The sequence below is a fragment of the Bidens hawaiensis genome, unplaced genomic scaffold, assembly GCF_021521415.1.
Source record: "Bidens hawaiensis isolate Kalapana, Puna unplaced genomic scaffold, B.hawaiensis_p1.1 tig00001961_1, whole genome shotgun sequence".
NCBI lineage: Eukaryota > Viridiplantae > Streptophyta > Magnoliopsida > Asterales > Asteraceae > Bidens > Bidens hawaiensis.
In genome coordinates, this window is record NW_027491109.1 from 243,023 (window position 1) to 267,949 (window position 24,927).

General features: G+C 35.2%; 3 protein-coding genes and 1 pseudogene across 6 annotated transcripts; 3 read left to right on the forward strand and 1 right to left on the reverse strand.

The window, feature by feature from the left end:
* Positions 1-854: 854 nt before the first annotated feature.
* On the reverse strand, positions 855-2,165 carry LOC143604289 (uncharacterized). Its single transcript, XM_077080820.1, has 3 exons — positions 1,920-2,165; positions 1,711-1,827; positions 855-1,616 (listed from the first exon to the last, which is right to left on the reverse strand). Exons 1-3 carry the CDS (start codon positions 2,163-2,165, stop codon positions 855-857), a joined length of 1,125 nt encoding a protein of 374 aa, XP_076936935.1.
* A 3,061-nt stretch (positions 2,166-5,226) lies between these two features.
* On the forward strand, positions 5,227-8,803 carry LOC143604298 (arginine--tRNA ligase, chloroplastic/mitochondrial-like; annotated as a pseudogene). The gene is made up of 16 exons (XR_013148262.1): positions 5,227-5,387; positions 5,519-5,594; positions 5,713-5,814; positions 5,905-6,120; positions 6,244-6,321; positions 6,448-6,531; positions 6,629-6,733; positions 6,810-6,988; positions 7,064-7,148; positions 7,223-7,409; positions 7,496-7,565; positions 7,779-7,848; positions 7,959-8,048; positions 8,114-8,181; positions 8,302-8,400; positions 8,548-8,803. The product of XR_013148262.1 is annotated as an arginine--tRNA ligase, chloroplastic/mitochondrial-like (transcript).
* A 2,825-nt stretch (positions 8,804-11,628) lies between these two features.
* LOC143603435 (arginine--tRNA ligase, cytoplasmic-like) lies at positions 11,629-16,555 on the forward strand. The gene is made up of 18 exons (XM_077080224.1): positions 11,629-11,735; positions 12,659-12,735; positions 12,928-13,064; positions 13,215-13,290; positions 13,393-13,494; positions 13,583-13,798; positions 13,952-14,029; positions 14,176-14,259; positions 14,368-14,472; positions 14,561-14,739; positions 14,807-14,891; positions 14,967-15,153; positions 15,225-15,294; positions 15,458-15,527; positions 15,682-15,771; positions 15,871-15,939; positions 16,064-16,162; positions 16,245-16,555. Exons 1-18 carry the CDS (start codon positions 11,654-11,656, stop codon positions 16,353-16,355), a joined length of 1,917 nt encoding a protein of 638 aa, XP_076936339.1. The 5' UTR covers positions 11,629-11,653; the 3' UTR covers positions 16,356-16,555.
* A 1,163-nt stretch (positions 16,556-17,718) lies between these two features.
* Positions 17,719-22,117, forward strand: LOC143603445 (uncharacterized). Of its 3 annotated transcripts, none has more exons than XM_077080231.1 (14): positions 17,719-18,001; positions 18,850-18,977; positions 19,419-19,490; positions 19,581-19,694; positions 19,790-19,858; positions 19,939-19,995; positions 20,150-20,203; positions 20,296-20,358; positions 20,445-20,507; positions 20,600-20,764; positions 20,843-21,079; positions 21,162-21,223; positions 21,311-21,433; positions 21,776-22,117. In XM_077080231.1, the coding sequence occupies exons 1-13, from the start codon at positions 17,842-17,844 to the stop codon at positions 21,390-21,392; spliced, it is 1,326 nt and encodes a 441-aa protein (XP_076936346.1). In that variant the 5' UTR covers positions 17,719-17,841; the 3' UTR covers positions 21,393-21,433; positions 21,776-22,117. The 3 variants fall into 3 exon arrangements, with proteins under 3 accessions (XP_076936346.1, XP_076936351.1, XP_076936358.1); XM_077080236.1 differs by having other exon boundaries at positions 21,781-22,117; XM_077080243.1 differs by having other exon boundaries at positions 20,308-20,358.
* Positions 22,118-24,927: the final 2,810 nt, after the last annotated feature.

Genomic DNA, 24,927 nt, shown 5'->3' on the forward strand with positions numbered 1-24,927 from the left:
GTGTTCACCAGCATTCGTTGCTGACGTATTTTCTTACATTTTGCAGGTGAACAATGATAGCGCTTGGATTGACGAAGTGCTACTAATATCCGATGGCTCGGATTTTTTTTGTACAAGTTTAATATGGTGGTTTGTAAACATAAAACAAGTAATATTTTTGTAACAACTTAAACGGGTATTTTATAATTCCCGTCTTTTGAATGTATATATAAATTACACTTTCGATCCTTAAAGTTTTTTTAAAGTCTTCCGCAAATTAACGCAACTCTGATTTATTTACAAATACGATACCAACTATTGGGTCACGCTCCTAGGCCCTAGATGGGGTGTGACACTTTGAGATCACCTTACTTATAACCCCAATCAGATTAATCGATCTGTAGTCTCCCAAACCCGAAGGTTCCTTCACTTTTGGGATTAAAGTAATAAACGACGATCCAACTCCTTTATTAATGATACCGTTTTCGAAAAAAATACTCCACCAAATTCACAAAATCTTGCACAAACATATTCCAATAACGCTTAATAAATTTGAAATTGAAACCGTCAGGTCTAGGTGCCTTATCATCCCCACATGAAAAAACCGCTCGCTTTATTTCTTCCTCCGAAAAACTTGAAACTAGAAAGTCCGTATCAACAGAAGACAAATGCTTCAAATCATAACATTGTAATCTCAACCGATTATGCATGTCTTCAGCAAACTTGGCTCTAAAAAAACCAAGCACTTCTTTCTTAATCTGTTTTGGAACAGTTATCCAGATACCCCGAACCATCAAACCTGGAATTGTATTAGAAGCTCTTCTTTTATTTATAAATCCATGAAAAAAGCTCGTATTATCATCACCGAATTTTTCCTAATTGTTTCTGGCCTTCTGTTTTAGATCATTGAACTTAAACTCATCAATTTCATACAGTCGCTTCTTGATCTCCTCCCAAACCCATTGTTCCGATTCCACAAGATCCCTATCCATTAACGTCTCCTCCAACGAGGCCAATTCTGTTTGAAGCCCCAATTGTTCCTCATGCTCCATTTTAAACTTTTCATCTTTCCACTTATTTATTCTTTGCCTCAAGAATTTGAATTTCATCATAAGAAACAAGTCAGGTGGCCCCAAACCCATATATTCTCCATTTGCCAACTCCACCACCTTATCAAAATCCGTTCTATCCAACCATGAATTAAAAAATCTAAAAGGCTTTGGTCCAAAATTCCTCGATTCCGTTTTAAGAATTAGAGGGCAATGGCCAGACCGAAATCTAGGAAGAGCTCTATACTCTGCCGCTTGCCACTTATTGAACAAACTCCAACAAACAAATATACGATCAATTCTACCCATCTTTGTACCCATACAGAAGGTGAAACGATTACCTTTGAGACTATATTCATGTAAATCAGCTTCCTCTACGAAATCATTAAAATCCTTAGCACTCGAAGCATCAAAATTAGAGTTCCTTCTGTCCTCCTTGGACCTAACGACATTAAAATCTCCCGCCACCACCCATAATCCATTAGACGTTTCAACTAATAGGCTTATAATATCCCATAACAACCTCTTCTCATTAACCCCTTGTGGACCATAAACATTTAAAATATTAACCACTTCCCCATATCTCCCCTGCTAACCATAAGAAATACCGATTTTTTTCCACGTTTCTCAACTTAAAGTAATTAGGATCCCACATTGTCAATAAACCGCCCGATCTTCCAACCGATTCCACAAACTCATGGTTAAATCCTCCATTACCCCAATATCCAGAAATATCCACCCTTTCCAAAGAAGAGTGTTGAGTTTCTTGAAGCAAAACAAACGAGGCCTCCTTAATTCCCTAACCCATTTTGGTTTCCCTTTAACACCCAAACCCCTTATATTCAAGGACAACACATTCATTGGTTCACCATTTGATAACCTTGTACATACCTGTGCATGAAAACTTTCCAAATTAACCGCCCCCAAGTTCCTTCCTAACAAAACAGTTGCATTTGTTTCCTCCTCAATTAGCGTCTGATCTTCATTTCTCATAGAAACCCGTGTCCCGTCAATAAGTTGATTATACGTAACAGCTTTCCTACTTGTGATATCCGCATCTTCATTACATATCCGACCCACTTCATCCTCCTCGTGAGTGTTAAACCCATCAGCTAACATAACCCCATCCTCATTCATCGACGTAGCACCATGCATCACATTCATATTAATTAGGACTTAAAGACTCCTTTGGGTTTGAATCTGATGTTGGACTATTCTCACTGCTAGTCTCATCCCTAAGACCCAACAAACCATTCAAGTCAAATGGATCATTTTTCCTCGGCCTTTTTTTCACGCGTGAACAGGCTTAGGGTGATATGGATTGATTCCTTTGTCTGGTCTTTAACCTTTTGAAAAATTTTCAAACTACAGCCTTTTTCCTTATTAACAAAAGTATCCTTGTTAACAGATGAGAAAGCAAAGAAATCATTCACCTTATTAAAATCCACCGAATTCTCCTCCATCCCATTAATGTTTTCCATATTTTCTTGGTTTCCCACATTAGAGTTTGTCGGAGCATCATGCACCAGTCTATCCTGTTTAGATAACAAATCTGGCACCTCCGAAACTCTTTCTGGTTCCGGTATCACCTTCGGCACGTTCATAACATTCTCATTATGTTTCTGGCTGAAGGTATCATCCGCTTCCGAACCAACCGACACCTCTTCAGACTCCTCATCTTGATCTTCTGCTAGACAGTCCAGAACCCAATCCCGTTGTTCTTCCTCTACCCAGACCTGAAGCGATTTATTTTTCCACCGTATTGCCATTGTTTCATTGATTCGCTTCACATTCTTACAAAGAATACCAAGGCACGTAAACGATAAATCAGCATCTTCCTCCGACAAGTTGGCCGACTGAACAACCTTGCCAAACTTACCACCAATGACATTAAACACCGGCGTCAATGCCAAGTTCAACGGGACTCCGTATATTTTCACCCAAGCCACTCGTTCATACGGAAGCCATTGGCCTTTCCATATCTCTATCTTGTGGAACCAAGCGTCCCATACCGCCTTCTCCAACACGAATTTGTTTGCTTCGTCTTGATTTTCAAACTTTAAGAGAACAAAAAAACCACCCACATATTTGATCTCCACATTCTTCAAACCAGCCGCATGAAGATTATTTCTCAGATAAATCAACTAAGAAAACTCTTTAACCTGTGCTATTACAGCCAAGTCGAACTATATTGAAAAAGCACACACGTTAGGAGCAACATCAATAATCGGTTGATTCTTCGGTGTCTCCTTGTTTAAGAGTTTATCTCTGTAAAGCGTTTCTTTACTCCGGTAGCCATCCTCGGCACCAGATTCATCACACTTCTCTTCTGTCCTCACTTTCGTCATATCCGGTTGTTTTCTTTGTCCCACATAATTTCCATCCACAAACTTTGCAACACTAATGAACAGTTTATTGTCCCCCATCTTCACATTCTTCATAATTCCTTCGAGTTGTTGTATGTTATTGACGTTCAAAAAGTTCACAAACGCAAATCTTTGACCAAACTTGTCGAGTTTCCGAGCCACATATACCTTATAGATCTTCCCATATTCCCCTAAGAACCTTTTCAAATCCTCCACAGAGCATCTATCCGGAATATTTGACACAAAGAACTTGGTAACAACCCCTATCTTTGTCGACGGCCGGCCGCCTTGCCTCATCCTAGGGTTTTTTTTAGCACGTAAGATTTATTATTATAAGTAATATATAATATTTTACTCATCAAAAACATGTCAAGTTATCACAATTGATTAAATGTCAAAATGATTTACATAAAAAATAAAACTAAACTAATAAAATATTAAAAAAAATCTTTTGTAGCACCAAAGTTCTCAATTATACTAATTAAGTAATAAATATATGTGGTACGTCTAAGCTTTATAAGTCTACCGAGGCTTTTCACGAGATTGTGGTGGTTGCTTGTTGGAGAATTTGGAATGTGAGGAATGAGAAAGTCTTTGATGAAAAAGAGGTCAAGATAGAATAGTTGATTGGAGACGTAAAGTCGATCGATTTTATCTGGTACAAGAATATGTCTAAAAATAGACAAATAGATTAGTCGAAGTTGTGTAAATTTTCGTTCATGTAGTTTCTTTCTTTTGTTTTTGTTGGTGGCTTCTCTTTGGTTGTGGAGGTTGCTCTTTTGGTGTGGGATCGTGGGAGTTTTGTTTTTTTTAAGAAAAGTTATTGTTGTAGTTAATTCCCGAACCCGAGCTATGTGTCGGGGAGGTGGGGCCGGTTCAAGCTAATGAATCAATCTCATTGGTTAAGTAATTATTACAACTAAAGGGAATAATCTATTTTATTTATTAGATCGATAGAGTTGAAAATTTATTATTTTAAGTTATTTTTTTGTTTAATAAAATTGCTAAGTTGTATCAAATTCTATTTGGGCCATCAGTTATTGGGTTTATGATCAAGTAATTTATTCAAGGTAAACCAAGTTTAACCATTTTAATTACACAAACAATAAGTTACTTTTAAACCGTAAAAAAAATAAAAAAAATAACCGCATCTGCTTCCGTCTGTTACTCGCTTGCGATTTCCACAGGGTAAGGCTTCATGCAAATTAAAATCTGTACGTAGATGAATTTGACAATCAGATATCATATTATGACTCAATAATATTCAGTAGTTTGCTTATAAGCTAGTTTTTAGAGTGAAAAACAGTTAATTAAATCAACTGGAGTCAGATAGCTTGCGACTTAAGCTATCATTATATGATGAACAAGCTAAACATACATATTGCCTTTTGGATTTTAAATAACACGATATTCGTTTAGTAGATGTAGCATTTGATGAATTTTGAGTATGCGATTATCCGTAGTGATCGATAGCTTGGTGAGATGTGTATACTGTATATATATTTACATGTATGCATATTTTGAAAACGAGTAGATTGTTATATATTTACTTTCCAAGTTTCCAGTCAGTTTAGCAATTTTGTAATTAATCGAGTGAACGAAATTTCATTGCTCTATCTGCGATTTTGCGTAATTGTATTTTTGTTTACTGCAAAACGCGACAGATATTCCGAAAGAAACATATAGAAGAAAGTTTCCAGTCAAGTGTGCGCGTTCCACATCAACCATGGCAGATGCAGCTGTAGGCAACTCTTTTAACTTACACATTATTATGCACGTGTCTTGGTATTACGGAATATGTATATTGTATTTTATAAATTCACACAGTAAAGATGCTGACAATAGTTTTATACTTCGATGATAATGTCGGAAGCCTTAAAGAACAATTAGCAAAGGTATTTGAGGTCTCACTCAAAGTTACTGTCCCTAGCGAGCCAGAAGTCGTGCCTTTAATTGCTCCATGCTACAGAAAGGAATCTGGTGATTACCAATGGTAAATATTTACTTTTTCGGCTTGTCACATTATAGATAATATTAGTAGCTTTGGATGCATCGCCAATTGTATTGATTGCTTATTTTCAGAATGTTGGGTACTAATGCATAAAGTTTACGTTTATGTAACAGCAACAATGCTATGAGCTTATGGTCTAAAATAAAAGGCAAGGGTACAGAATTTAAAGATCCACAACCCGTTGGACAGGTAGTATTGTTTTCTTTTTGAAAGTGAGTTGTCACGTATGTTGAATGTATAGAGTAGAAAAGTATATTTTATGTTAACACTAATTGTATGGTTTTCTATGCTCTTTTTTAAAATGCAGGCGATTATGCGAAATCTTCCAGCAACTGACATGATAGAATCATGCTCCGTAGCTCGCCATGGCTTTATAAATGTTAAGTTATCAACACAATGGATAGCTAAGGTATATATATTTAACTTTTTGAAACATGCATTACCAGATTGACCTAACCTTTTGCTTACTTGAATGTTGTCACGGGCTTTTTTTCTGCAGGGCATCCAAAAGATGCTTACTGATGGCATAGACACATATGCACCAAAGCTTTCGGTCAAAAGGGCAATAGTTGACTTTTCATCACCTAACATTGCCAAGGAAATGCACGTGGGTCATTTAAGGTCGACTATCATTGGAGAAACGATAGCTCGTATGCTTGAGTTTTCTAAGGTTGATGTGCTTCGCAGAAACCATGTTGGCGATTGGGGCACTCAGGTATGTTAATTATTTCCTTTCTAAATTTTGTATATCACGTATTACACACATATGTAATTGTTTAATTCTTTGTGTGACTAAATAAGGCACATATTTATTATGCTACTTTTTTTCTTTTTGCAGTTTGGAATGTTGATGGAGTACCTATTTGAAATGTTCCCGGACGGGAAAGTTAATGATCAGGATATTGGAGAACTTGAGGTAACATAGTTTGCTTTGAATTATTTCTCTTAAACTTTTTCCTAATTAATTATATCTTATATATTGGACATGCCATTTGAATACTTAACAACTGATGTTATTCTGACTGAGTTGGTACTTTGATAGGTGTTCTATAAGGCCTCAAAACAGCGGTTTGACAGTGATCCTAAATTCAAAGAGAGAGCTCAAAAGGCGGTAGTCAGTCTCCAGGTGATTTAACCAACTTTGTGTAATAAATATTCGCAGATAATTCAGTGTATAAATAGTGTCCATATTTTCATATGTAATTCAATGAACTTTGAAATAGGGTGGGGAGGAAAAGTACAGGAAGGCATGGGCACAAATCTGCGAAATAAGTCGAAAGGGTTTTGAAAAAGTTTATCAGCGTTTAGGAGTGCACTTGGAAGAAAAGGTATTGTTTTTGTCTCTCTCTAATATATTTTATATTTATGAATTCATGAGTTAGTGTTTGATTTTAATGTTTACAGGGTGAAAGCTTCTACAATCCCTACATTCCTGGAACCCTAGATCTTCTCAGGCAAAAGGGTTTAATTGAAAAAAGTGTAGGAGCTGAGGTGATCTTTATTGAAGGAAAAAAGGTACCTCTTATAGTTGTCAAAAGCGATAAAGGTTTCAACTATGCTTCAACAGATCTTGCAGCTCTGTGGTTAGTTTTCTTGAATAAAGTTATCTTTATTAACCTTTTATTTACCATTTACCTAATATTTCATACTGTATGTAGGTACCGTCTTAATGAGGAAAACGGTGAGTGGATAATATACCTGACTGATGTAGGCCAGAGAGAGCACTTTGAAATGTTTTTCACCGTAAGTTACTTTTACACAACCTTTTTATATAAAATCTAAGTTGGATATTAATGGAACTAAACAACTGTTTTCAGGCTGCTAAACGGGCAGGGTGGCTACCGACTGATGAGAACTTATACCCCAAAACAAGTCATGTAGGATTCGGTCTTGTTCTTGGTGAAGATGGAAAGATATTTAGAACTCGTAATACTGAAGTGGTTAAGCTAGTTGATTTGCTTGATGAAGCTAAAACTCGTTGTAAAGCAACTCTTGTGGAGCGGGGTATAACCAAATTTTGGCTTATTATTAGAATAAATTATAAATAAGATGAGTGAAGTACTTACTTTATTTTTTTTATATTTTATTAGGTAAGGCTGCTGAGTGGACTCCTGAGGAGCTTGAGCAAACTGCTGAAGCAATTGGATATGGTGCTGTTAAGTAAGACTCTCATGCGTTTTAATAAATAGTTACGGTTATACTCATGCTACCTATACCAATAAAATGTTTGAACTTTTTAAAAATGTTTGAACTTTTTTAAACAGAGGTGTAGATAAACATAAACTAATTCCCCACTCTTTGTTGCCATCACTTTTTTGGATACTGCAATCGGTTCGTTTATATCTGTTGTTTGACTAATTATACTCTTAACAGGTATGCAGACCTGAAGAATAACAGATTGACTAATTACACATTCAATTATGATCAGATGCTTAATGATAAAGTATGTCTAATGATCTTCTCTCATTTCAATTTTGTTTAAATCAGCAACTTGTGATACAAAGTCATCATATTAAATATTAACGTCCTTAATCTTTATTCTTTAATAAATAGGGAAATACTGCTGTATATCTGCTGTATGCACATGCTCGGATATGTTCAATCATAAGAAAATCGGGTAAAGACATAGAGGAATTGAAAAGGGTAAGTCACATTTTATTTTTAACTTCATATTGAATTTATGATCCGAGTCTAATTGTTTCGGATAGGAGGGACAAATAAAACTGGAGACAGATGAAGAACGCAAGCTGGGATTACATTGCTCCAGTTTCCCGAGGTAAATACAATCTGCAAAGAAGAAACTGTTTACCAAAGCATGTTTTTTGCTCTCTACTTTTGGTAGGTCAGGTGAGGCAACATCTTATTTAACGTGCTAAAAAACACTTTTATTATTTAGGTTGTGGAAGACGCTTGCACAAATCTGTTGCCGAATGTCCTATGTGAATACCTCTATGATTTATCTGAGAAGTTTACAAGCTTCTACTCCGAGTGCCAGGTGTGTATATATACGCTTAATCGTATGCAATTGTTTGGTTATCCAAATAATTAAATACCTATATGTTCTGTCAAACTATTTCATAAAATGCATTTGACTTTACAAAAGTCAACTATGGTTATTGTTGACATTGATAAAATTGGACAGGTTGTTGGGTCTGCAGAGGAGACGAGCAGATTATTGTTGTGTGAGGCAACTGCAGTGGTGATGAGGAAATGCTTTCATCTTTTGGGGATTACTCCTGTCTACAAAATCTGATCTCTCTTTTGCAATTCAACTCGATTAATATTTTCGAGTCTTAAAAACAAGCATACCACTCGTAAATATGTGGGATAATTTACATCCTTTTTTTTTTGAACGGCTGCAACTTATTATTTCATAGAAATAAATTTGTATATATCGCAGTCATGCAGATATATCACATATAGTCACAGTTAGCATCATTTATTATTCACCAATAAGCACATCAATCTTTATTTTTTAATATTTGTAGTTATTATTACTAAGGAAAATTACAGATAATGTCTTTAACTATATACTAGTAGGAAACCCACGTATATACTAGTAGAAAACCCACGCAAGTATTCGAATTGATATTTTCATCAATGATAGAATGCACACAACACTTAACTGGTTCGTGGATGAGCTTCGATCAATAAACTTGTACTTTGAAAAACAATTGTGACTCAATATCTCGTTTACTGATATGATTTTGGTTACAGATTACGAAGATTGACATATACAGCCCTAGTAATTCTAATCAATCTAGACATCTTATTTGAATCAAACTAGGATAAAAACTAACTCAAAAACCCTCTAACTTTGTAAGTATGACAATTAACTCTCTGTATTTACGCAAGATTTGTTTAACAATCACCCGCCTAATCTTGCAATACCGAGAAGATCTCTCATCTCGATTCTTTAGTCGTGGCACGGCATAAGGCAATCATTGGTAAACATAAACCTAACCTTTTTATTACCTTTGGGTCAGTTTACTTTGTTTTTCACAACGCTCTTAACTGGATTTATTTAGCCCAAAACCACTACTTTAATTTCCCAGTCCATAATGTGGCTTCAGGTTTATTTTAACGGTTTCATGTAGTTTAGGTCACGTTATTTGCGTATAACGGTGATGGTGGGTGACGAGCGATAAGTCTGCACGCTATGGGCGCCATTATGGGGTTTTTTGGGGTGCCATTAAAAGCTAACGCCGCCCCGGGGGGGGTGATGACCGTCGTTTGAGTCAATCAAAAACCTAATTAAACTACCTAGATAGGATAAGTAAGGTATCGTATCCACCCGGAGTATGTGGTCAATGTAATTCGTGAACAGATTTACTATTATGAAGTAACTAGTTTTTAGTGCTGATCACACAAGCAATTAAAGTGAAATTTAGAGAACTAAGTAACACGCAAATAAATCACACCCGGGAATTCAAGTAAGCAACCTACAGTTATCTCATGCAACCTAACAGATTAATTATAAACGATTAACTAAAGACTGATCAATCAAACAAAACCTTAGACATCAACAATCACTTTATACACGGCACTGGTTATCAAACAGTCATTGCCAGTGTGACTCGGTTAAGGGTAATTGTATATTTTATTGTATTCAATCTGACCAAATAGTCGTATGATCAATTATCTAGCAACTGGTAACAGATCGTTCTGACTAACGTAAACCTAAACCGACCGAACACTCAGAAATACCAAACATCAATAATCATATATCAATCATCAATAATAATACAATAATATTCTTAGTCATATGAGAAAAACTGTAAAGATTACAAACTATACATCCCGGGTGCGATTCTAGGAGATTAGCCGAGCCTTGACATCATTGGACCTTCAATACGGATGATATGAATCATATGTAGGGTCTTGGCACAAGCTATGGTGGTGAAAATCGTCTCTTGTAGCTGCTGGAATCGTCTATTGGTCGTCAAAACGGAGTTAGGGTTGTTTATGATGAAGAATAAGATTATAACCTAATTTTTCCGTCTGCACACCCCATCGCGATACGCGATGGGGTCTTCACTGGTCCATCGCGTATCACGATGGACCAGAAAGTTAACATCTTTTAACTCCCATCGCGATATGTGATGGGTCCTCAAGCAAGCCCATCGCGTATCGCGATGGGTCTTGTCACCAGCAAACTTCATTAAACTTCCTCGTTTCGCGTGCTGGACATCCCGGGTCTTCATACCATGTCACTACAGGTTCAAATTGAGTACTTTAACACCTGTGACCTGAAATCCAATAAAACACGTATGAAGTATCGAAAGTTATAGAATAAACGATTAAAACTAAATAATAAACGAACTAAAACATATACAAATTAACCGACCATCAGGGGGTACTATTGGAAGGGGGGGCTAAGGGAAAGTGGTGGTGAGCCATGTCTCTCTCTCTCTCTCCCTCTCATACATGTATATATATATATATAATGGAGCGTTAAAGAGGTTTTAAACCACAATGGGGCGTTATAAAGAGGGGTTTTGATGCCTCGTTTCTTACGTGGTGATGACGTGGAGGGACTTTAAAGCCCCACCGTGGTGAAGAGCCTGACAATGGTTGGAGGTGATATAAGAATGAAAAAAAAGGGTGGATGGAATTAATTTATGGTGTTTTATGGGAAATGAGATATGATATTCCATTAGGGATGACAATGAGTCGGATTTAGGTATATTTCCAAACTCATACCCGATTATGAAAGTGCATCCCGAACCCGTCGGGATTTTATCGGTAATTATATGTCGGGTTTCGAGTTTTCTTATCAGCTTTCGGGGTTCCAATCGGGTTTTGTCAAAACACCCATCACAAATAATAATTACTATAAAAATAAAATGTATCAAATAATTGTCATAAACAAATCTTAACAAAGAATATAGTTAAAATATTTAAGTATACCATATATAAATGAAGAAAAAGTTATGTCGGGTAAATGATTAAATGTTATCGGTAGATCGAATATATATTACAAATCACAAACCCATCCCACCAAACCCATGAAAAATTTCAAAACTAATTCCAAACTCTAATGGGTCGGGTTTTCCATTTATATCAGGTTTCCGATTTTCCGATCGAATTCGGGTTTCACTGCCATCCCTATATTCCATTAACCAACCATTAAAAGTTAAAAGATGTGAAAATGGCAGTTAGTAGTAGTACAGGTACCATAATTGTAACCCACTACTGTTTTAAAAAAAGTAATATCAAAATTAAAACCCTAGCTAGTTAAGGCCTCAATGTTTTTAATCGAAAAATCGTTGTTCACCTCCTCACCTCGCTTATCTCTTCTCCGCCCACCACGTCCACCGTGCCGGAATCGTAAGCTCAAACTCTTCTCCGCCGCTTCTATTCTTTCACTTCATATCTATTATCTTAATTCATTACTACAGCGTGTTATTATTATTCAAAACGTGTCTAATTAGATACTAATTCAGCAAGTTAGTTTGCTTATAAGTTTAAAACCCTAGGTTTTAGACGGTAAATTAGTTTCAGTTAATCAATCAATTTGAGCAGCTGTTGCTTGTAATTGGAGTCACATAGCTTGCGATTTACGCTATCACTGTTTGAGCTTACCGCTTGAAACCGGTGAACGTAGGCTCTGTTATTGTTGCTTGTTTTTGTTTTCATGTCGTTAGTTTTAGTGAATTGCTTTGAGTTATTGCTTGCATCGATTTAAGCTATCATTATTAGCATTTCACCGTGTTGTCACTCACTTCTCAATTAATGCTTGATTTAAACACAAAAGTACAAAACATATCAGCGGTGTAAACGAGTTAAGCTTGTTTCGAGCTCCATTCCTAAAGGTCGAGCTCGGCTAGTGAGTAGTTCTTCAAGCTCTGCCTTGGCTTGGCTTGGCTTGCATACTATTTATTACTGATTTTATAAATTTGACTTCATGTATAACATAATTTATATTGTTTAGTTATTTGTATTAATTTTACGTATAACTATTAATTAAATAAAAGTTGTGTAAGCGATAGGCTCACGAGCCGGCTGGAGCTTGCTTAAGCTTGGCTTGAATCAAGCTTCTTTTTGCGAGCCGAACTTGAGTAGCTTGCGAGCGGCTTGGCTAGTTTACACACATAGCTGTGTGAAGTTCGTGGTATGATGAATAAACTAAACATATGTCTTGCGTGATGGATAGGAATTACGTGATACTTGTTTAGTTATTGTTATGTTTCACCAATTTGCGTAATTGTAATGTGAAGTTCTTATATTTTTGTTCCTGCGAAACTAGACAGATATACTGAAAGAAGCATATAGACGAAAGTTTCCAGTCAAGTGTGTGCATTCCGCATCAACCATGGCAGATACAGCTGTAAGCAACTGTTTTATGACTTTACACATTATCATGCACATGTCATCTTGTATGTGTATCAAAAGTTGAAGCTAGTTTTTGAAATACACAAGAGGAATAAATACAATGGCCTTAATTTTGAACTACATATTACGTATATTATAGTTTATAAGCTCACGCAGCAAAGATGTTGATGATACTTTTGTATTTCAGGAAGATAACACCGGGAGCCTTAAAGAACAATTAGCAAAGGCATTTGAAGTCTCACTGAAAGTTACTGTCCCTAGCGAGCCAGAAGTGGCGCCTTTAATTGCTCCATGCTCCAGAAAGGAAGCTGGTGATTACCAATGGTATAAGTTATAACTAAAAGATTACCAATGGTATAAGTTATAACTTTTTAGTTATAACTTTTTAGGTTTGGCCTCACCTTCATTTGTATTGATTGCTTTCTTTTTAATGAATGTTGAGTATTAACGCATAAAATTTCATTTATGTAACAGCAACAATGCCATGAGCTTATGGTCTAAAATAAAAGGCAAGGGTACAGAATTTAAAGGTCCACAACCTGTTGGACAGGTAATACTGTTTTTTGGTGAAAGCGAATAGTTGATTTTTATAGAATTTATAGAGTTGATTTTTATTCTAACACCAGTTATATATGATTTTTGTAATATGTAGGCGATCATGCGTAATCTTCCAGCATCTGACATGATAGAATCATGCTCTATAGCTGGTCCGGGCTTTATAAATGTTAAGTTATCAACACAATGGATAGCTAAGGTATGTATTTTTAACTTTTTCAAACTTGCATTACAATCTTGATCTAAATTTTTGCTTACTTTAATTTTGCTATTGTTTTTTTCTGCAGAGCATCCAGAAGATGTTAACTGATGGTATAGACACATGGGCACCAAAGCTCTCTGTCAAAAGAGCAATAGTTGATTTTTCATCACCTAACATTGCTAAGGAAATGCATGTGGGTCATTTAAGGTCAACTATCATTGGAGATACGCTAGCCCGTATGCTTGAGTATTCTAAGGTTGAAGTGCTTCGCAGAAACCACGTTGGGGATTGGGGCACTCAGGCATGTGACATTTTGTTATTTAAAATTTTGTATATCAATATTGTGGAACTAAGAAACATGCGGTGTTAGACATATATGTTTTTATTTTATTTCTTATGTAAATAAATAATGCACACATTTATAGTTTATCATGTTACTTTTTTTTCCTTGCAGTTTGGAATGTTGATTGAGTTCCTATTTGAAAAGTTCCCTGACAGGAAAGTTAATGATCAGGATATTGGAGAACTTGAGGTAGCATAGTTTACTTGAAAGTACACCACTTTTGAAATTTCAATTTTTATTGTTTTTATGTGATGACTTCTTACATTGCTAAAATCTTGTTTCATGTTCACTTTAAATTGATATTTACATAACATGTACTATAAACATTTTGATAGGTGTTCTACAAGGCCTCAAAACAACGCTTTGACAGTGATCCTGATTTTAAAGAGAGAGCCCAACAGGCGGTAGTCCGTCTCCAGGTGAATTAACCAACCTTGTGGTGCACAACCATAATAAAAATTCAATAATAAGTTAGTGTATAAATGGTATCTTCTTTCTTATATGTAATTTCATGAACTTTGAAATAGGGTGGGGAGGAGAAGTACAGGAAGGCTTGGGCACAAATCTGTGAGATAAGTCGAAAGGGTTTTGAAAAGGTTTATCAGCGTTTAGGGGTGCACTTGGAAGAAAAGGTATTTTTATTTTTTTTCTTGATATAAAGTAGACATATATTTATATTTATGAATTTATGTGTTATTGTTTTGATATTATTGTTTTCAGGGTGAAAGCTTCTATAATCCCTACATTCCTGGTACCCTAGATCTTCTCAGGAAACAGGAATTAATTGAAGAAAGTGAAGGAGCTCAGGTGATCTTTATTGAAGGAAAAAAGATACCTCTTATAGTTGTCAAGAGAGATGGAGGTTTCAACTATGCTTCAACGGATCTCGCAGCTCTCTGGTTAGTTTTCTTAAATAAGGGTTGTCCTTTTGTTCACTATTTAATCAGAATTTCATGTTGTACGTAGGTATCGTCTTAATGAGGAAAAAGCTGAGTGGATAATATATGTGACTGATGTAGGCCAGAGAGAACACTTTGAAATGTTTTTCACTGTAAGTCACTTTTATATGAAATAGTTATTGTAAAAATAGAATTGAATTTTGATGGAACTGAGTTCTCTTTTGCAGGCTGCTAAACGGGCAGGGTGGCTACCAGCTGATGAGAACGCATACCCTAAAACAAGTCATGTAGGGTTTGGTCTTGTTCTTGGTGATGATGGAAGGAGATTTAGAACTCGTAGTACTGAGGTAGTTAAGTTGGTTGATTTGCTTGATGAAGCTAAAACTCGTTGTAAAGCAGCTCTTGTGGAGAGAGGTATAAACCATATTTTGGCTCATTTTTAGGACTAATTAATGAATGAGATGGTTATCTTTTAATTTAATTAGGCAAGGCTGCTGAGTGGACTCCTGAGGAGCTTGAGCAAACTGCTGAGGCAGTTGGATATGGTGCTGTTAAGTAAGATTCTCATGCTTTATCATAAATAATTAGAGTTATTGTTAATAAAATGATATAGATGGTTAATGGTTTTAGTCATTTGAAATACTTTGGTTGGACTTTTGACCTGCTTGAATTAGTTAACCCATTTGACCTGTCGTCTGACTAATTATATTCTTAACAGATATGCAGACCTGAAAAATAACAGATTGACCAATTACACGTTCAATTTTGATCAGATGCTTAACGATAGAGTATGTCCCATGATCTTTCCTCATTTCAATTTTTTTAAATCATCCACTTGTGATACAATATCATCATATATTTAACCTAAAGAACCTATATACCTTCTTCAAATCTATGCCCACCATTCTTGTTTCTGAGCTGCTCATATTCTTTGATAAATAGGGAAATACTGCCGTATATCTGCTGTATGCACATGCTCGAATATGCTCAATTATAAGAAAATCGGGTAAAGACATCGAGGAATTGAAAAGGGTAAGAATCCCATTTTTATAGTTTTCTTATTTATATTTTTAGCTTTGGGTTCTTGAATTGTATATTAAATTTACGACTGAAATTATTTGCTTGTGACAGGCGGCACAAATTAAGTTGGAGAAAGATGAAGAACGCAAGCTGGGATTACATTTGCTCCAGTTTCCCGAGGTAAATACAATTTTGCAAAGAAAAAACTGTTGTTGAAAGCATCTTTTTTCTTTGGGCGGGTTGGGTAACGGGTTAAAATGGTGAACAATTTATCAACGGTCAAGCATACTATTTTGTTTTTCAGGTTGTTGAAGAGGCTTGCACAAATCTGTTACCAAATGTCCTATGTGAATACCTCTATGATTTATCTGAGAAGTTCACAAGCTTCTACTCTGAGTGCCAGGTATATATAAGTTATTACATAAAATGCATTTGACTTTTAACAGTCAACTATGGTTTTTGTTGACGTTTACAACATCGAGCAGGTTGTTGGGTCTGCCGAGGAGACGAGCAGATTATTGTTATGTGAGGCCACTGCAGTGGTGATGAGGAAATGCTTTCATCTTTTGGGGATCACTCCTGTCTACAAAATCTGATATCTAGTTTTACAGTTTCGACCCTGAAGAATTTTATTTAAGCATTACACACCCTTGGAAGGTTGTCAACATTCTTATGGGTCTTTTTTGATGATGCTTGTACCCTTGGGATTTGACTAGTTTATGATTGCAACAGGCTAAATGTTTTACATGCTTGTCTATTTAAAGATTGATTCTAGTAGATTGTTTGGTGTCAAGTCAATTCAGGTTGTGTTCGGGTTGACCTAGATTGAATGTCGTATTCGTTTTTGGGTTTCAAAATTGACTTGAAAAAAGTATTATTTGAATCCAAATAATTTGGTTTAAAGTGGCTACGTGACACCTAATAAAACGTTTCTAGGGTAGTTTAGATTTCTGTCATGACTAAAGTTATATTCGTTTTATATTATTTGATAGAAAAATTAGTTTAGAAGTAAACAATTCATTATTCAAAAACGAACTTTCCTAAATATATTACTTTTGTAAGTTTATTACTGTTAGTAAATCATTATAACATGTCCAAATTCAAGTAATTTTAGATTTAATAACCAGTATTATTGTATTACAGAAGTAAATAAGTTTACTTGCCATTAGCTATTTGTTTTGGTTAGGTGATTTGTTATGTTTAATATAATCTCGCTGTTAAAAAAAAAAGAGTCTTCTAGGTGTCCAACTTTCGATAGATGTTTTATCATTGTGAAAAAATTAAAAATGCTTATTACGTTGAAAGTTTATAAATATAAAAAAAACTGTTAATTATTCTAATATTTTTAAGTGATAATTTTTCCCGATCTAATTATTCTAATGTTTTGAAGATGTTTCGTGCAGTATGCATTACGGCAATATGGCGTATTTGGAAGATGCGGAATGAGGCAATGCTTGAATGGAACCCGACATGTGTGGTTAGTGCAAATGGGGATTAAAATTGATGAGTTACATGTGGATTAGATATAGATCTAAGAAGATGAACATTTGATTTTATTTGATTGTAATATTATGTATCCGGGTGGTTAGGGTGGGTGTGCGACGTGTCTCATGTCCAGTAAATGTCTAAATGAGAAAACTATAGTGTACGATTGTTATCATGCTTAAAGGCCTTTATCACCTAATAATTACAGCTATTAATCATTCCCTCGTTATTACACATCAAGCAACCACCCAAACAGTGGTTACCAACAAGACCTGTTTAAACCTCACCCTCGGTCTCATCGAACCAAACTTCCTTCTTTCATCACAAAGTCAAGCTTCAGTCTTATTATACAAACAACCAAATACACACCTAACCAAATGTTTAAATACTTCTTCCACCCACCAAGCCACGTTTTCAACATACAGAAGATTATTATTATTATTATTATTATTATTATTATTATTATTATTATTATTATTATTATTATTCTTCAGTCAACAAAGCACCACTCTTCAAATCCCAACTACCCGTTTATTGTGACGACGGACTTCACAATACAATACAATTCACCCCCAAATCTATCGACTCCGTATCTCCATGGCGCTTTCAAGCCTTCATACGCTTCTAATCTTAACCCTAGCTTTTGCTGTGCTGTTCACTCAGATTAGAGCTGATGACGGAGTAGCTGTCGGATCTGATGGATCCGAATCCTTTCGGGTCGAATTGGATAAGCTCAATTCCAAGATCCAATCACTAGGTTTCTGTTTTACAATAATTTCCTCTTACTGATTTACATCATTAAGGAAACTTGTTTCGCAAGTAATCTTCAATTTAGCTTTGCAAATGAGCTCGTGAGCTACTCGAGATCGGTGCTTGAACTAGCTCGATCAAACAAGCTTCAGCTCGAGCTTCAAACAGATCGAGCTCGAGCTTGCCAACGAGCCTATTATTTATATAATAATTATTTGTATTTAATATATTTAATTATAATTATAATTATTATGTATAGAATTATGATTTAAGAACTATGGTTTGGATCAGATACAAATGAAATTGACGTGCTAATTACGAGAATCAAGTAGAGTAATTATATAAACAAGTAGAGTAATTATGTAATTATATATAATTAATCTACTTGATTCTCGCAATTAGCACGTTAATTTCATTTGTTCGTTAACTTTGAAATCTGGTAATGTGAATTTTGTTTTCGGTCGAATAGTAATGAAAATTAAGTTGCATTAAATAGTAATTAATGTATTTTCAAACCTAATTATATATTAGATTTTTCATATTTTTGCTTTTTTTCCCCTCTTAAATTGTTAGTGTATTTAATTCATTTTCCACATATAATATAATATGCAAATAAAGATTTAAAATTGTTATGTGTTGATATTTTCTTCCACCCTGTGTAGTACACAAGTTTTAAGTTAGTATAGATTGTAAAATAATTGATAAACATAAACAAGCCGAGCAAGAGCTTGAAATGTACTCACGAGCTTAGTCTAGATCGGGCTCAGCTCAGGTCATTTAAACCCTGAGATGAATTGAAGCAATTAGATGGTTAATTGAGTTAAATTTAGTTTGGATTTGATGTTTTGTTTGAAGAATTGGTTGTGGACAAGAAGACTGAAGAGTTAAGAGCCAAAGATGAGATCATTGCTGGGAAAGAGAAAGTGATTCAAGAGAAGTCTGATAGCATTGCTTCTTTGGAAAAAGATGTAGCTTCTCTTAAGGTAGGATTATGAATGTTGACTTGGGTCAATTATGTTTCGGTTTATTGTGTTCATGAAATTATGACTGTATCCTTTTGGTTTATTAAGGTCAAAAAGTGGTCAACGGGTCATTTTCATAGTCATACTAACCATATGATAGGGCAAAAAAGGTCATATGGGTCAGATGAGGGTCAAATCATAACTGATGTGACCAATGGCAAAAGCCATATGAGCCATATGACCTTTCCATCTTATCCCATGACCCGCATCATCTTTTAATTAACAAAAAATTGATTGATGTGACAACTGACAAAAGGCATATAGGCCGTATGACCTTTTTCGCCCTATTATATGACTCATATGACAAAAAGGTCATACAGTCTACTAAGGGGTACTGGTGTAGACTTTTTGTGGGTGGTGTACTGATAGCATGACCCATCATTAATTTTTATCTTTCTATAGGTTAAAGGGTCTTCAGATGCCAAGAAACAGCTCCAAAAGGCTAATGCAAGAGCCCAGGAGTTAGAGAAGCAGGTTTTTACACATTGGATTCGGTTTATATTAAATTATTAAAAGATTTACATTCTGTGGAGGTTTATCGTTTTTTTTTGTTTCTTGTTGCAGGTGGAGAAACTACAGCTGGAAGTTGATCTTAAGGCCGGTTTAAGGGAAGTTTTGGAAACTCGTTCAAAAGAATTGGAGAAGAAGATTCTTGAAGCAGATTCAAAAATTCAGGATGTAAGCTTTTGTATTATTGTGTTTGTTTGTTATGTGTTATATTATTAAGCCTAAAATGATTAATTAAGCCTTTTGTTTTTCCATTTCTTGTTCAGCTTGAACAGACTATTGAAGAACAGAAGACACAACTTCAGAAAACGGAGCGTGCTCTTAAAATTGCTGAGGTATGCTCACATCATGTTTGTTTAACATACTTATTTAGATGTTAAATATGTAATGTATTTTTGTGTATAATTTTATGTAGGAGGAACTTATGAAGACAAAGAATGAAGCTGTACAGAAAATCAAAGAATTGACACAGGTAATTAAAACCTCAAATCTCAATTATTGTGTTTTATGGTGCTGTTAATTGTGTTAGATTGGTATATAGATGACAATAGTAATTTATTTTGAAGACCGACTGTTGTCCGGATCATTTGACTAAATCTTATAATGTGTTCTGGTTTTGTATCCAGGTTCATTCTGCATGGTTGCCACCTTGGCTTGCTGCCACTTTGTCTTCTAGTCAGGTAACTCTCTTTTGAATATGCTACACATGTTCATAAGAACGTAGTTGTAAGGTTTGACCATTTGACCGTTTGACTACATCAATAATATGCAGTCTCATTTGGAGACTCATTGGACTAAGCATGGAAAACCTGCCCTTGATACTTTCACAAAGAAGGTAATTTTTTATTTGTGGATACTTTTTCTATGTTTAGTTTACTTCAAAATTCAAATCATGTTAAGATATCTTTTTCATTATGGCAGGCTTTGGAGACGAAAGCACAAGCCGAAAAGTGGGCGAAACCTCATATAGACACAATCAAAACCGTAAGAAATATTCTTGGTTATCGTTAGTTATCCCTTTTTGAACCATTTATTTTGACAATATGAGTTTATAACTTTATATTTTAACTATGCAGAAGTGGATTCCTGCTGCAAAGGAACAATGGGTGATTGTGATTACCAATGTTGAGCCACGTGTGCAACTATTGACCAAAAAGACCAAAGAGGTCTATGCCCAGTCAAAAGAGGTTATTACTCCACACGTGATCAAAGTTAAAGAAGCTGTGGACCCTCATTTTCAGGTACGCTTTAGACTTTTAGTCGACAATCTAGCTAGTTTCTCAACAAAAAACGTGTCAAGTAATAATACGTAACGCCAGGTTGCAAAGAAGTTTTGCGAGCCATACATTGATCAGGTTGCGGTTGCAACAAAACCTCACCTTGATAAAGCACAGGAAGCATTGAAGCCATACACAGATCAGGCAGTTGAAGCATATGCTCAGTTTCTTGAATCGGCAACTAAGTACCATAATCAGGTTCAGAGCACTGTTGAAGAATCACTGAAAAAACATGAAGTTACACAATCTCTTGCAACTAAGGAGTTTGTATTGTTTGCTGTATGTCTCTCTTGAAATTGGTTCTTTCGGTCATATAGTCTATTTCTATAAACAAGCATTAATTTGTATATTTATCTTTCAGGCTTCCGCGTTGTTGGCACTACCTGTGATCATATTATTCAGAGCTTTATCAGCCATCTTTTTGTAAGTCTTCGTGTGTTTTTTGGCCACTAGTTATTTATACAGTAAACATCTCATGCTGACTTCCCTCATTTTGTTGTTGGAATGCAGTGGGACCGCTAAGAAACCCATTAAAACTAGCAAGCCAAGCCAGACACGTCGCAAGGCTAAACGGGCACATTCAGACAAGTAGTGAGACACGAAGCCGAGATGCTCATTTTACATGAATTTTAGGTATGCAGCTTTTAATCTCCTATCATTGTCTATTTTCCTAAATATACAATGTATTCAATATAATTACAAAACTATATTTTATTATTTCATTTTAAGACGATTTTTTTAAATGTTTTTGCCATTTTAAACATTTATATCGAACCTTAACTAAATGTGCATTAACGATAAATATAATCTAGAAAACCTAAGCAATTTTGACTAAGTTGTGCAAAAGATTAAACATTAATCCATTTGACACTGATAAGTCAAACATAGATTAGGACTTCAAGAGTTCAAGATAATTGGATTTGAAGTGATGTGATGAGATTTTAAGTTACACTCAGTCTATTATGTGATATACAGAGCAGACATTCTGGAGGCTTCATCTGTGTTTTCCAGCAGCTGTTGTTTGCGGACGTCATCAAAGTTTGCTTCACATAGAAAAGAAAGAACAGAAAGATAAAAATGGTGTTTTAAGTAGGTTAGTACGGACGTGTGTATCATGGGTGTTTTGTTGTTGTAGTTTATCTACTTGTAACTTATTATTTATTTCGAATCTTCCTCATGATTTTGACATTTTGGTGATTGATAACCTTCATATTCGCGGTTTCTTTTTATGAGAGGAGATGTGTTGCCTTACTTGCAGCATTGTTGTTCACAATTATGTTCATTCATTTATGTTGAGTTATATTTGTTCGTGAACCATTCGTTTATACTGTTCATGAACAAACATGAACAAGAAAAATATGTTCGTTAACTGTTCATATTCAATCTTTTGTTAGGTTATAGTTAAACGAACATGTTTCATTCATGTTTGTTCGGTTTGTTTACAGGCTTACCGTCACCCTTTAGTCGCTAACCCATTATTTCATCCATTTTGCAAGACTTGCTTGTTTCAGTGATAGGTGAGGGCTGGTAATTACAACTTTCTTTTACTAAAAAAATATAACTTAAATATAGTCATAGCAAACATGACATTTAGAATATTATAGTACAAACAAGTAGCAAACTGAACACACAACATCTTCAAAAAGAAAAAAAAGACACATCAACCGGTAAGCTCAACACGAGCATCGACCTACTGAGGCAATGACCATGCGCCTAAAGCCACAAAGCCACATATTTAACAAGTCAAGCTAGAAGGAAATAAAGCACCTTAAGATTGGTCGTGAACCAGAACAAATGAGCCGCTTCAATGTCTTGGCACATAGCCATGTTGGCCTTGATTTGGTGGAGACGCGCAAACCTGGTGAGACTGTGGTAAGGCTTCCTGAGCCCTGAGGTGGTGGAGAAAAAAGATATTTGCATACATGATGAAAACTGATGACGCCACAATGACGGTGTTGGCGTTTATTGTCCTTGATAGGTCATGCCTCCATAACGCGTACACCCACACAAGGTGACGCCGCCTTCTTGCCTACCGTAGGGGTCCTCTAGTCACGTAAATGTAATTGCATACCAACGTCGGGCCCACCAAACGAGTACCTCTACAAAGGTGACTGAAAATCAAATGCATACGCGCGTGATTCGTGAAGGTACGGAAACACGTGAACCGCCACCAGACTGGCACCATCATAAGTGCTAATAGTTGTGGCAGTGGCGCCAATAGTGCTTGAGGTATGTTAACAATGAAGTCCATTTGGAGTGGGTCCATGTTGGCGGGCTTTGCCAAAGAATGAGCAGGTACAAGACTTTATTTGATTTCCACCTTAATGCGGAATTGTAGAGAGACATATTGTAGTTTCTATTGGAAATGCGTTTTAACTCACAACCAGCGGTTGTTTAATGTTTTTTTTTCCTGATTTTGGATGTAGGTTATAACTTTGTGAGTATTCAAGATGAGCTTTTTATGCATAAAACGGGAAATTAAAGAGTTACAACTAAACACTAATTTGCAAAGACTAGAGTGTTATAAAGGAAAATTAACAAAACTAAACTTACACCACCATAACGTATAACGGTTACCACAACAAGTCCACAATATAACCCCAAACCTTCTTAACAACAAACTCATACAAACTGTCACATCGTCGCCACATCAAATTCCAAACTCTTCTTAAAACCTTATTTTTTTCTACAACAACAAACATCCACAAACCACCACATCATCACCTACCCCTACAATAATTTAATCAAATAACTTTTATAACAATTTTTTTCGTATATATTTAAATATTAAAATATATATTGAAAATAAATAGAAATCTATAACTAAAAATAAAGCATTTATTTTTTTTTAAAAAATCACTTTTGTAATATTTTTTTTTAATTTTTCTTAAGTGTTGAATAAAATTAAAGAAATAAATTGCGTTCTTATTTTAGGTGAGGGTATTTTCTTGATCGAAAAACAAGTGTATCTAATGTGATGAATTTAGCGAATAACTCATTTAAAAGATTCGTTAGTCATTAAAAGAAATCTTTTTAACGAATAACACCAACAAATTCTTTAACCTTCCAGTTATCATTCCTTTTGTTTTTCTAATATTATGTATTTATGTGGTCTTTATACAAACCGGTTATTTACAAATTGTTTTCTTGTAATGAAATGAAAATAGAATAAATGTTTTTATTGGTAAGTGCTCAATGAAAAAAAATGGAAAAGAAATTGCCTATTAATTTATAACATAAAAAGAAAAATGGATTCCGTGTAGAGTTGGCTTGTAGTTTGTAATTGTAACCTTTATCTCCAAACAATACCCAAGAACCAAGCCCACAACGATAAGTCCAACACTCTTTTGTCCATTAATATCTAGCTTGTTTCAGACGGTGCCATACTGATACCGATGCTCTTATAACACTTGTCTTTTTTTTTCCGTCGTATATTAACAATTCTTGAGTTTTCAAGCATTAGACCATTTGACATTATATATATATTAAAAAGTATCATTTAGTTGTGAGGAGAAAATACTATTCATCAATGTACTGCTGCTGAAGCTACCTGTACAATCATATTAGGCAATGTTTCATATTTGTTTCATGTGGCTCTTCTAATACGTGGCAAGTCAATCATGACTGGTGAGTTGGAATTTGACTTGGATGACTTCACCAGAAGGTTTGTACATAACGAAGCAAACAAAAGCAACTCTTGAGGTGGCATGGTTGAAAAGAAAAGGCAAGAGGGAGATTGAACCGGTTTTGGAAAATGATTTAGTTACTTTGTTGCATGTCATTTTGTTATTATTTTTATCGTCATTTACAAACTAGAGAACTAACCGTATATTCACCATCGTTAATCCAAGGATCATCTTTAACGTTTCAACGTTGGTTTTTTTTCATGCATTTTACGTTTCAATGTTGGTTGTTTTTTCACGTCTTTAGGTCTCCGCGGCAATGCGCGGGACAAAGAACTAGTTGATATTATAAAGACACTATTAAAGATGTTTTCACCTCACAAATGTAGATAGTTTTTGGTCAACTTATAATCCACTACTTTATTTTCTCACAAATCGTCTTGGGCAAAGCATTTTAAAAAGCTCTAAATAGTTTTATATAAATGATAATATCTCATATTTTGG

What these genes read in the sequence shown, in the direction of transcription:
- LOC143604289 (XM_077080820.1), bottom strand. Translation starts at nt 2,165, where the DNA reads ATGAATGAGGATGGGGTTATGTTAGCTGATGGGTTTAACACTCACGAG. An exon ending in TGGAAAGTTTTCATGCACAG is followed by an intron (nt 1,828 to 1,919) that starts GTATGTACAAGG and finishes AAAATGGGTTAG; the next exon opens with GGAATTAAGGAGGCCTCGTT. An exon ending in ACCATGAGTTTGTGGAATCG is followed by an intron (nt 1,617 to 1,710) that starts GTTGGAAGATCG and finishes TATGGTTAGCAG; the next exon opens with GGGAGATATGGGGAAGTGGT.
- LOC143603435 (XM_077080224.1), top strand. Translation starts at nt 11,654, where the DNA reads ATGTTTTTAATCGAAAAATCGTTGTTCACCTCCTCACCTCGCTTATCT. An exon ending in ACGGATCTCGCAGCTCTCTG is followed by an intron (nt 14,740 to 14,806) that starts GTTAGTTTTCTT and finishes TGTTGTACGTAG; the next exon opens with GTATCGTCTTAATGAGGAAA. An exon ending in GTTGGATATGGTGCTGTTAA is followed by an intron (nt 15,295 to 15,457) that starts GTAAGATTCTCA and finishes TATTCTTAACAG; the next exon opens with ATATGCAGACCTGAAAAATA.
- LOC143603445 (XM_077080231.1), top strand. Translation starts at nt 17,842, where the DNA reads ATGGCGCTTTCAAGCCTTCATACGCTTCTAATCTTAACCCTAGCTTTT. An exon ending in GTGCTCTTAAAATTGCTGAG is followed by an intron (nt 19,859 to 19,938) that starts GTATGCTCACAT and finishes AATTTTATGTAG; the next exon opens with GAGGAACTTATGAAGACAAA. An exon ending in AAATCAAAGAATTGACACAG is followed by an intron (nt 19,996 to 20,149) that starts GTAATTAAAACC and finishes TTTTGTATCCAG; the next exon opens with GTTCATTCTGCATGGTTGCC.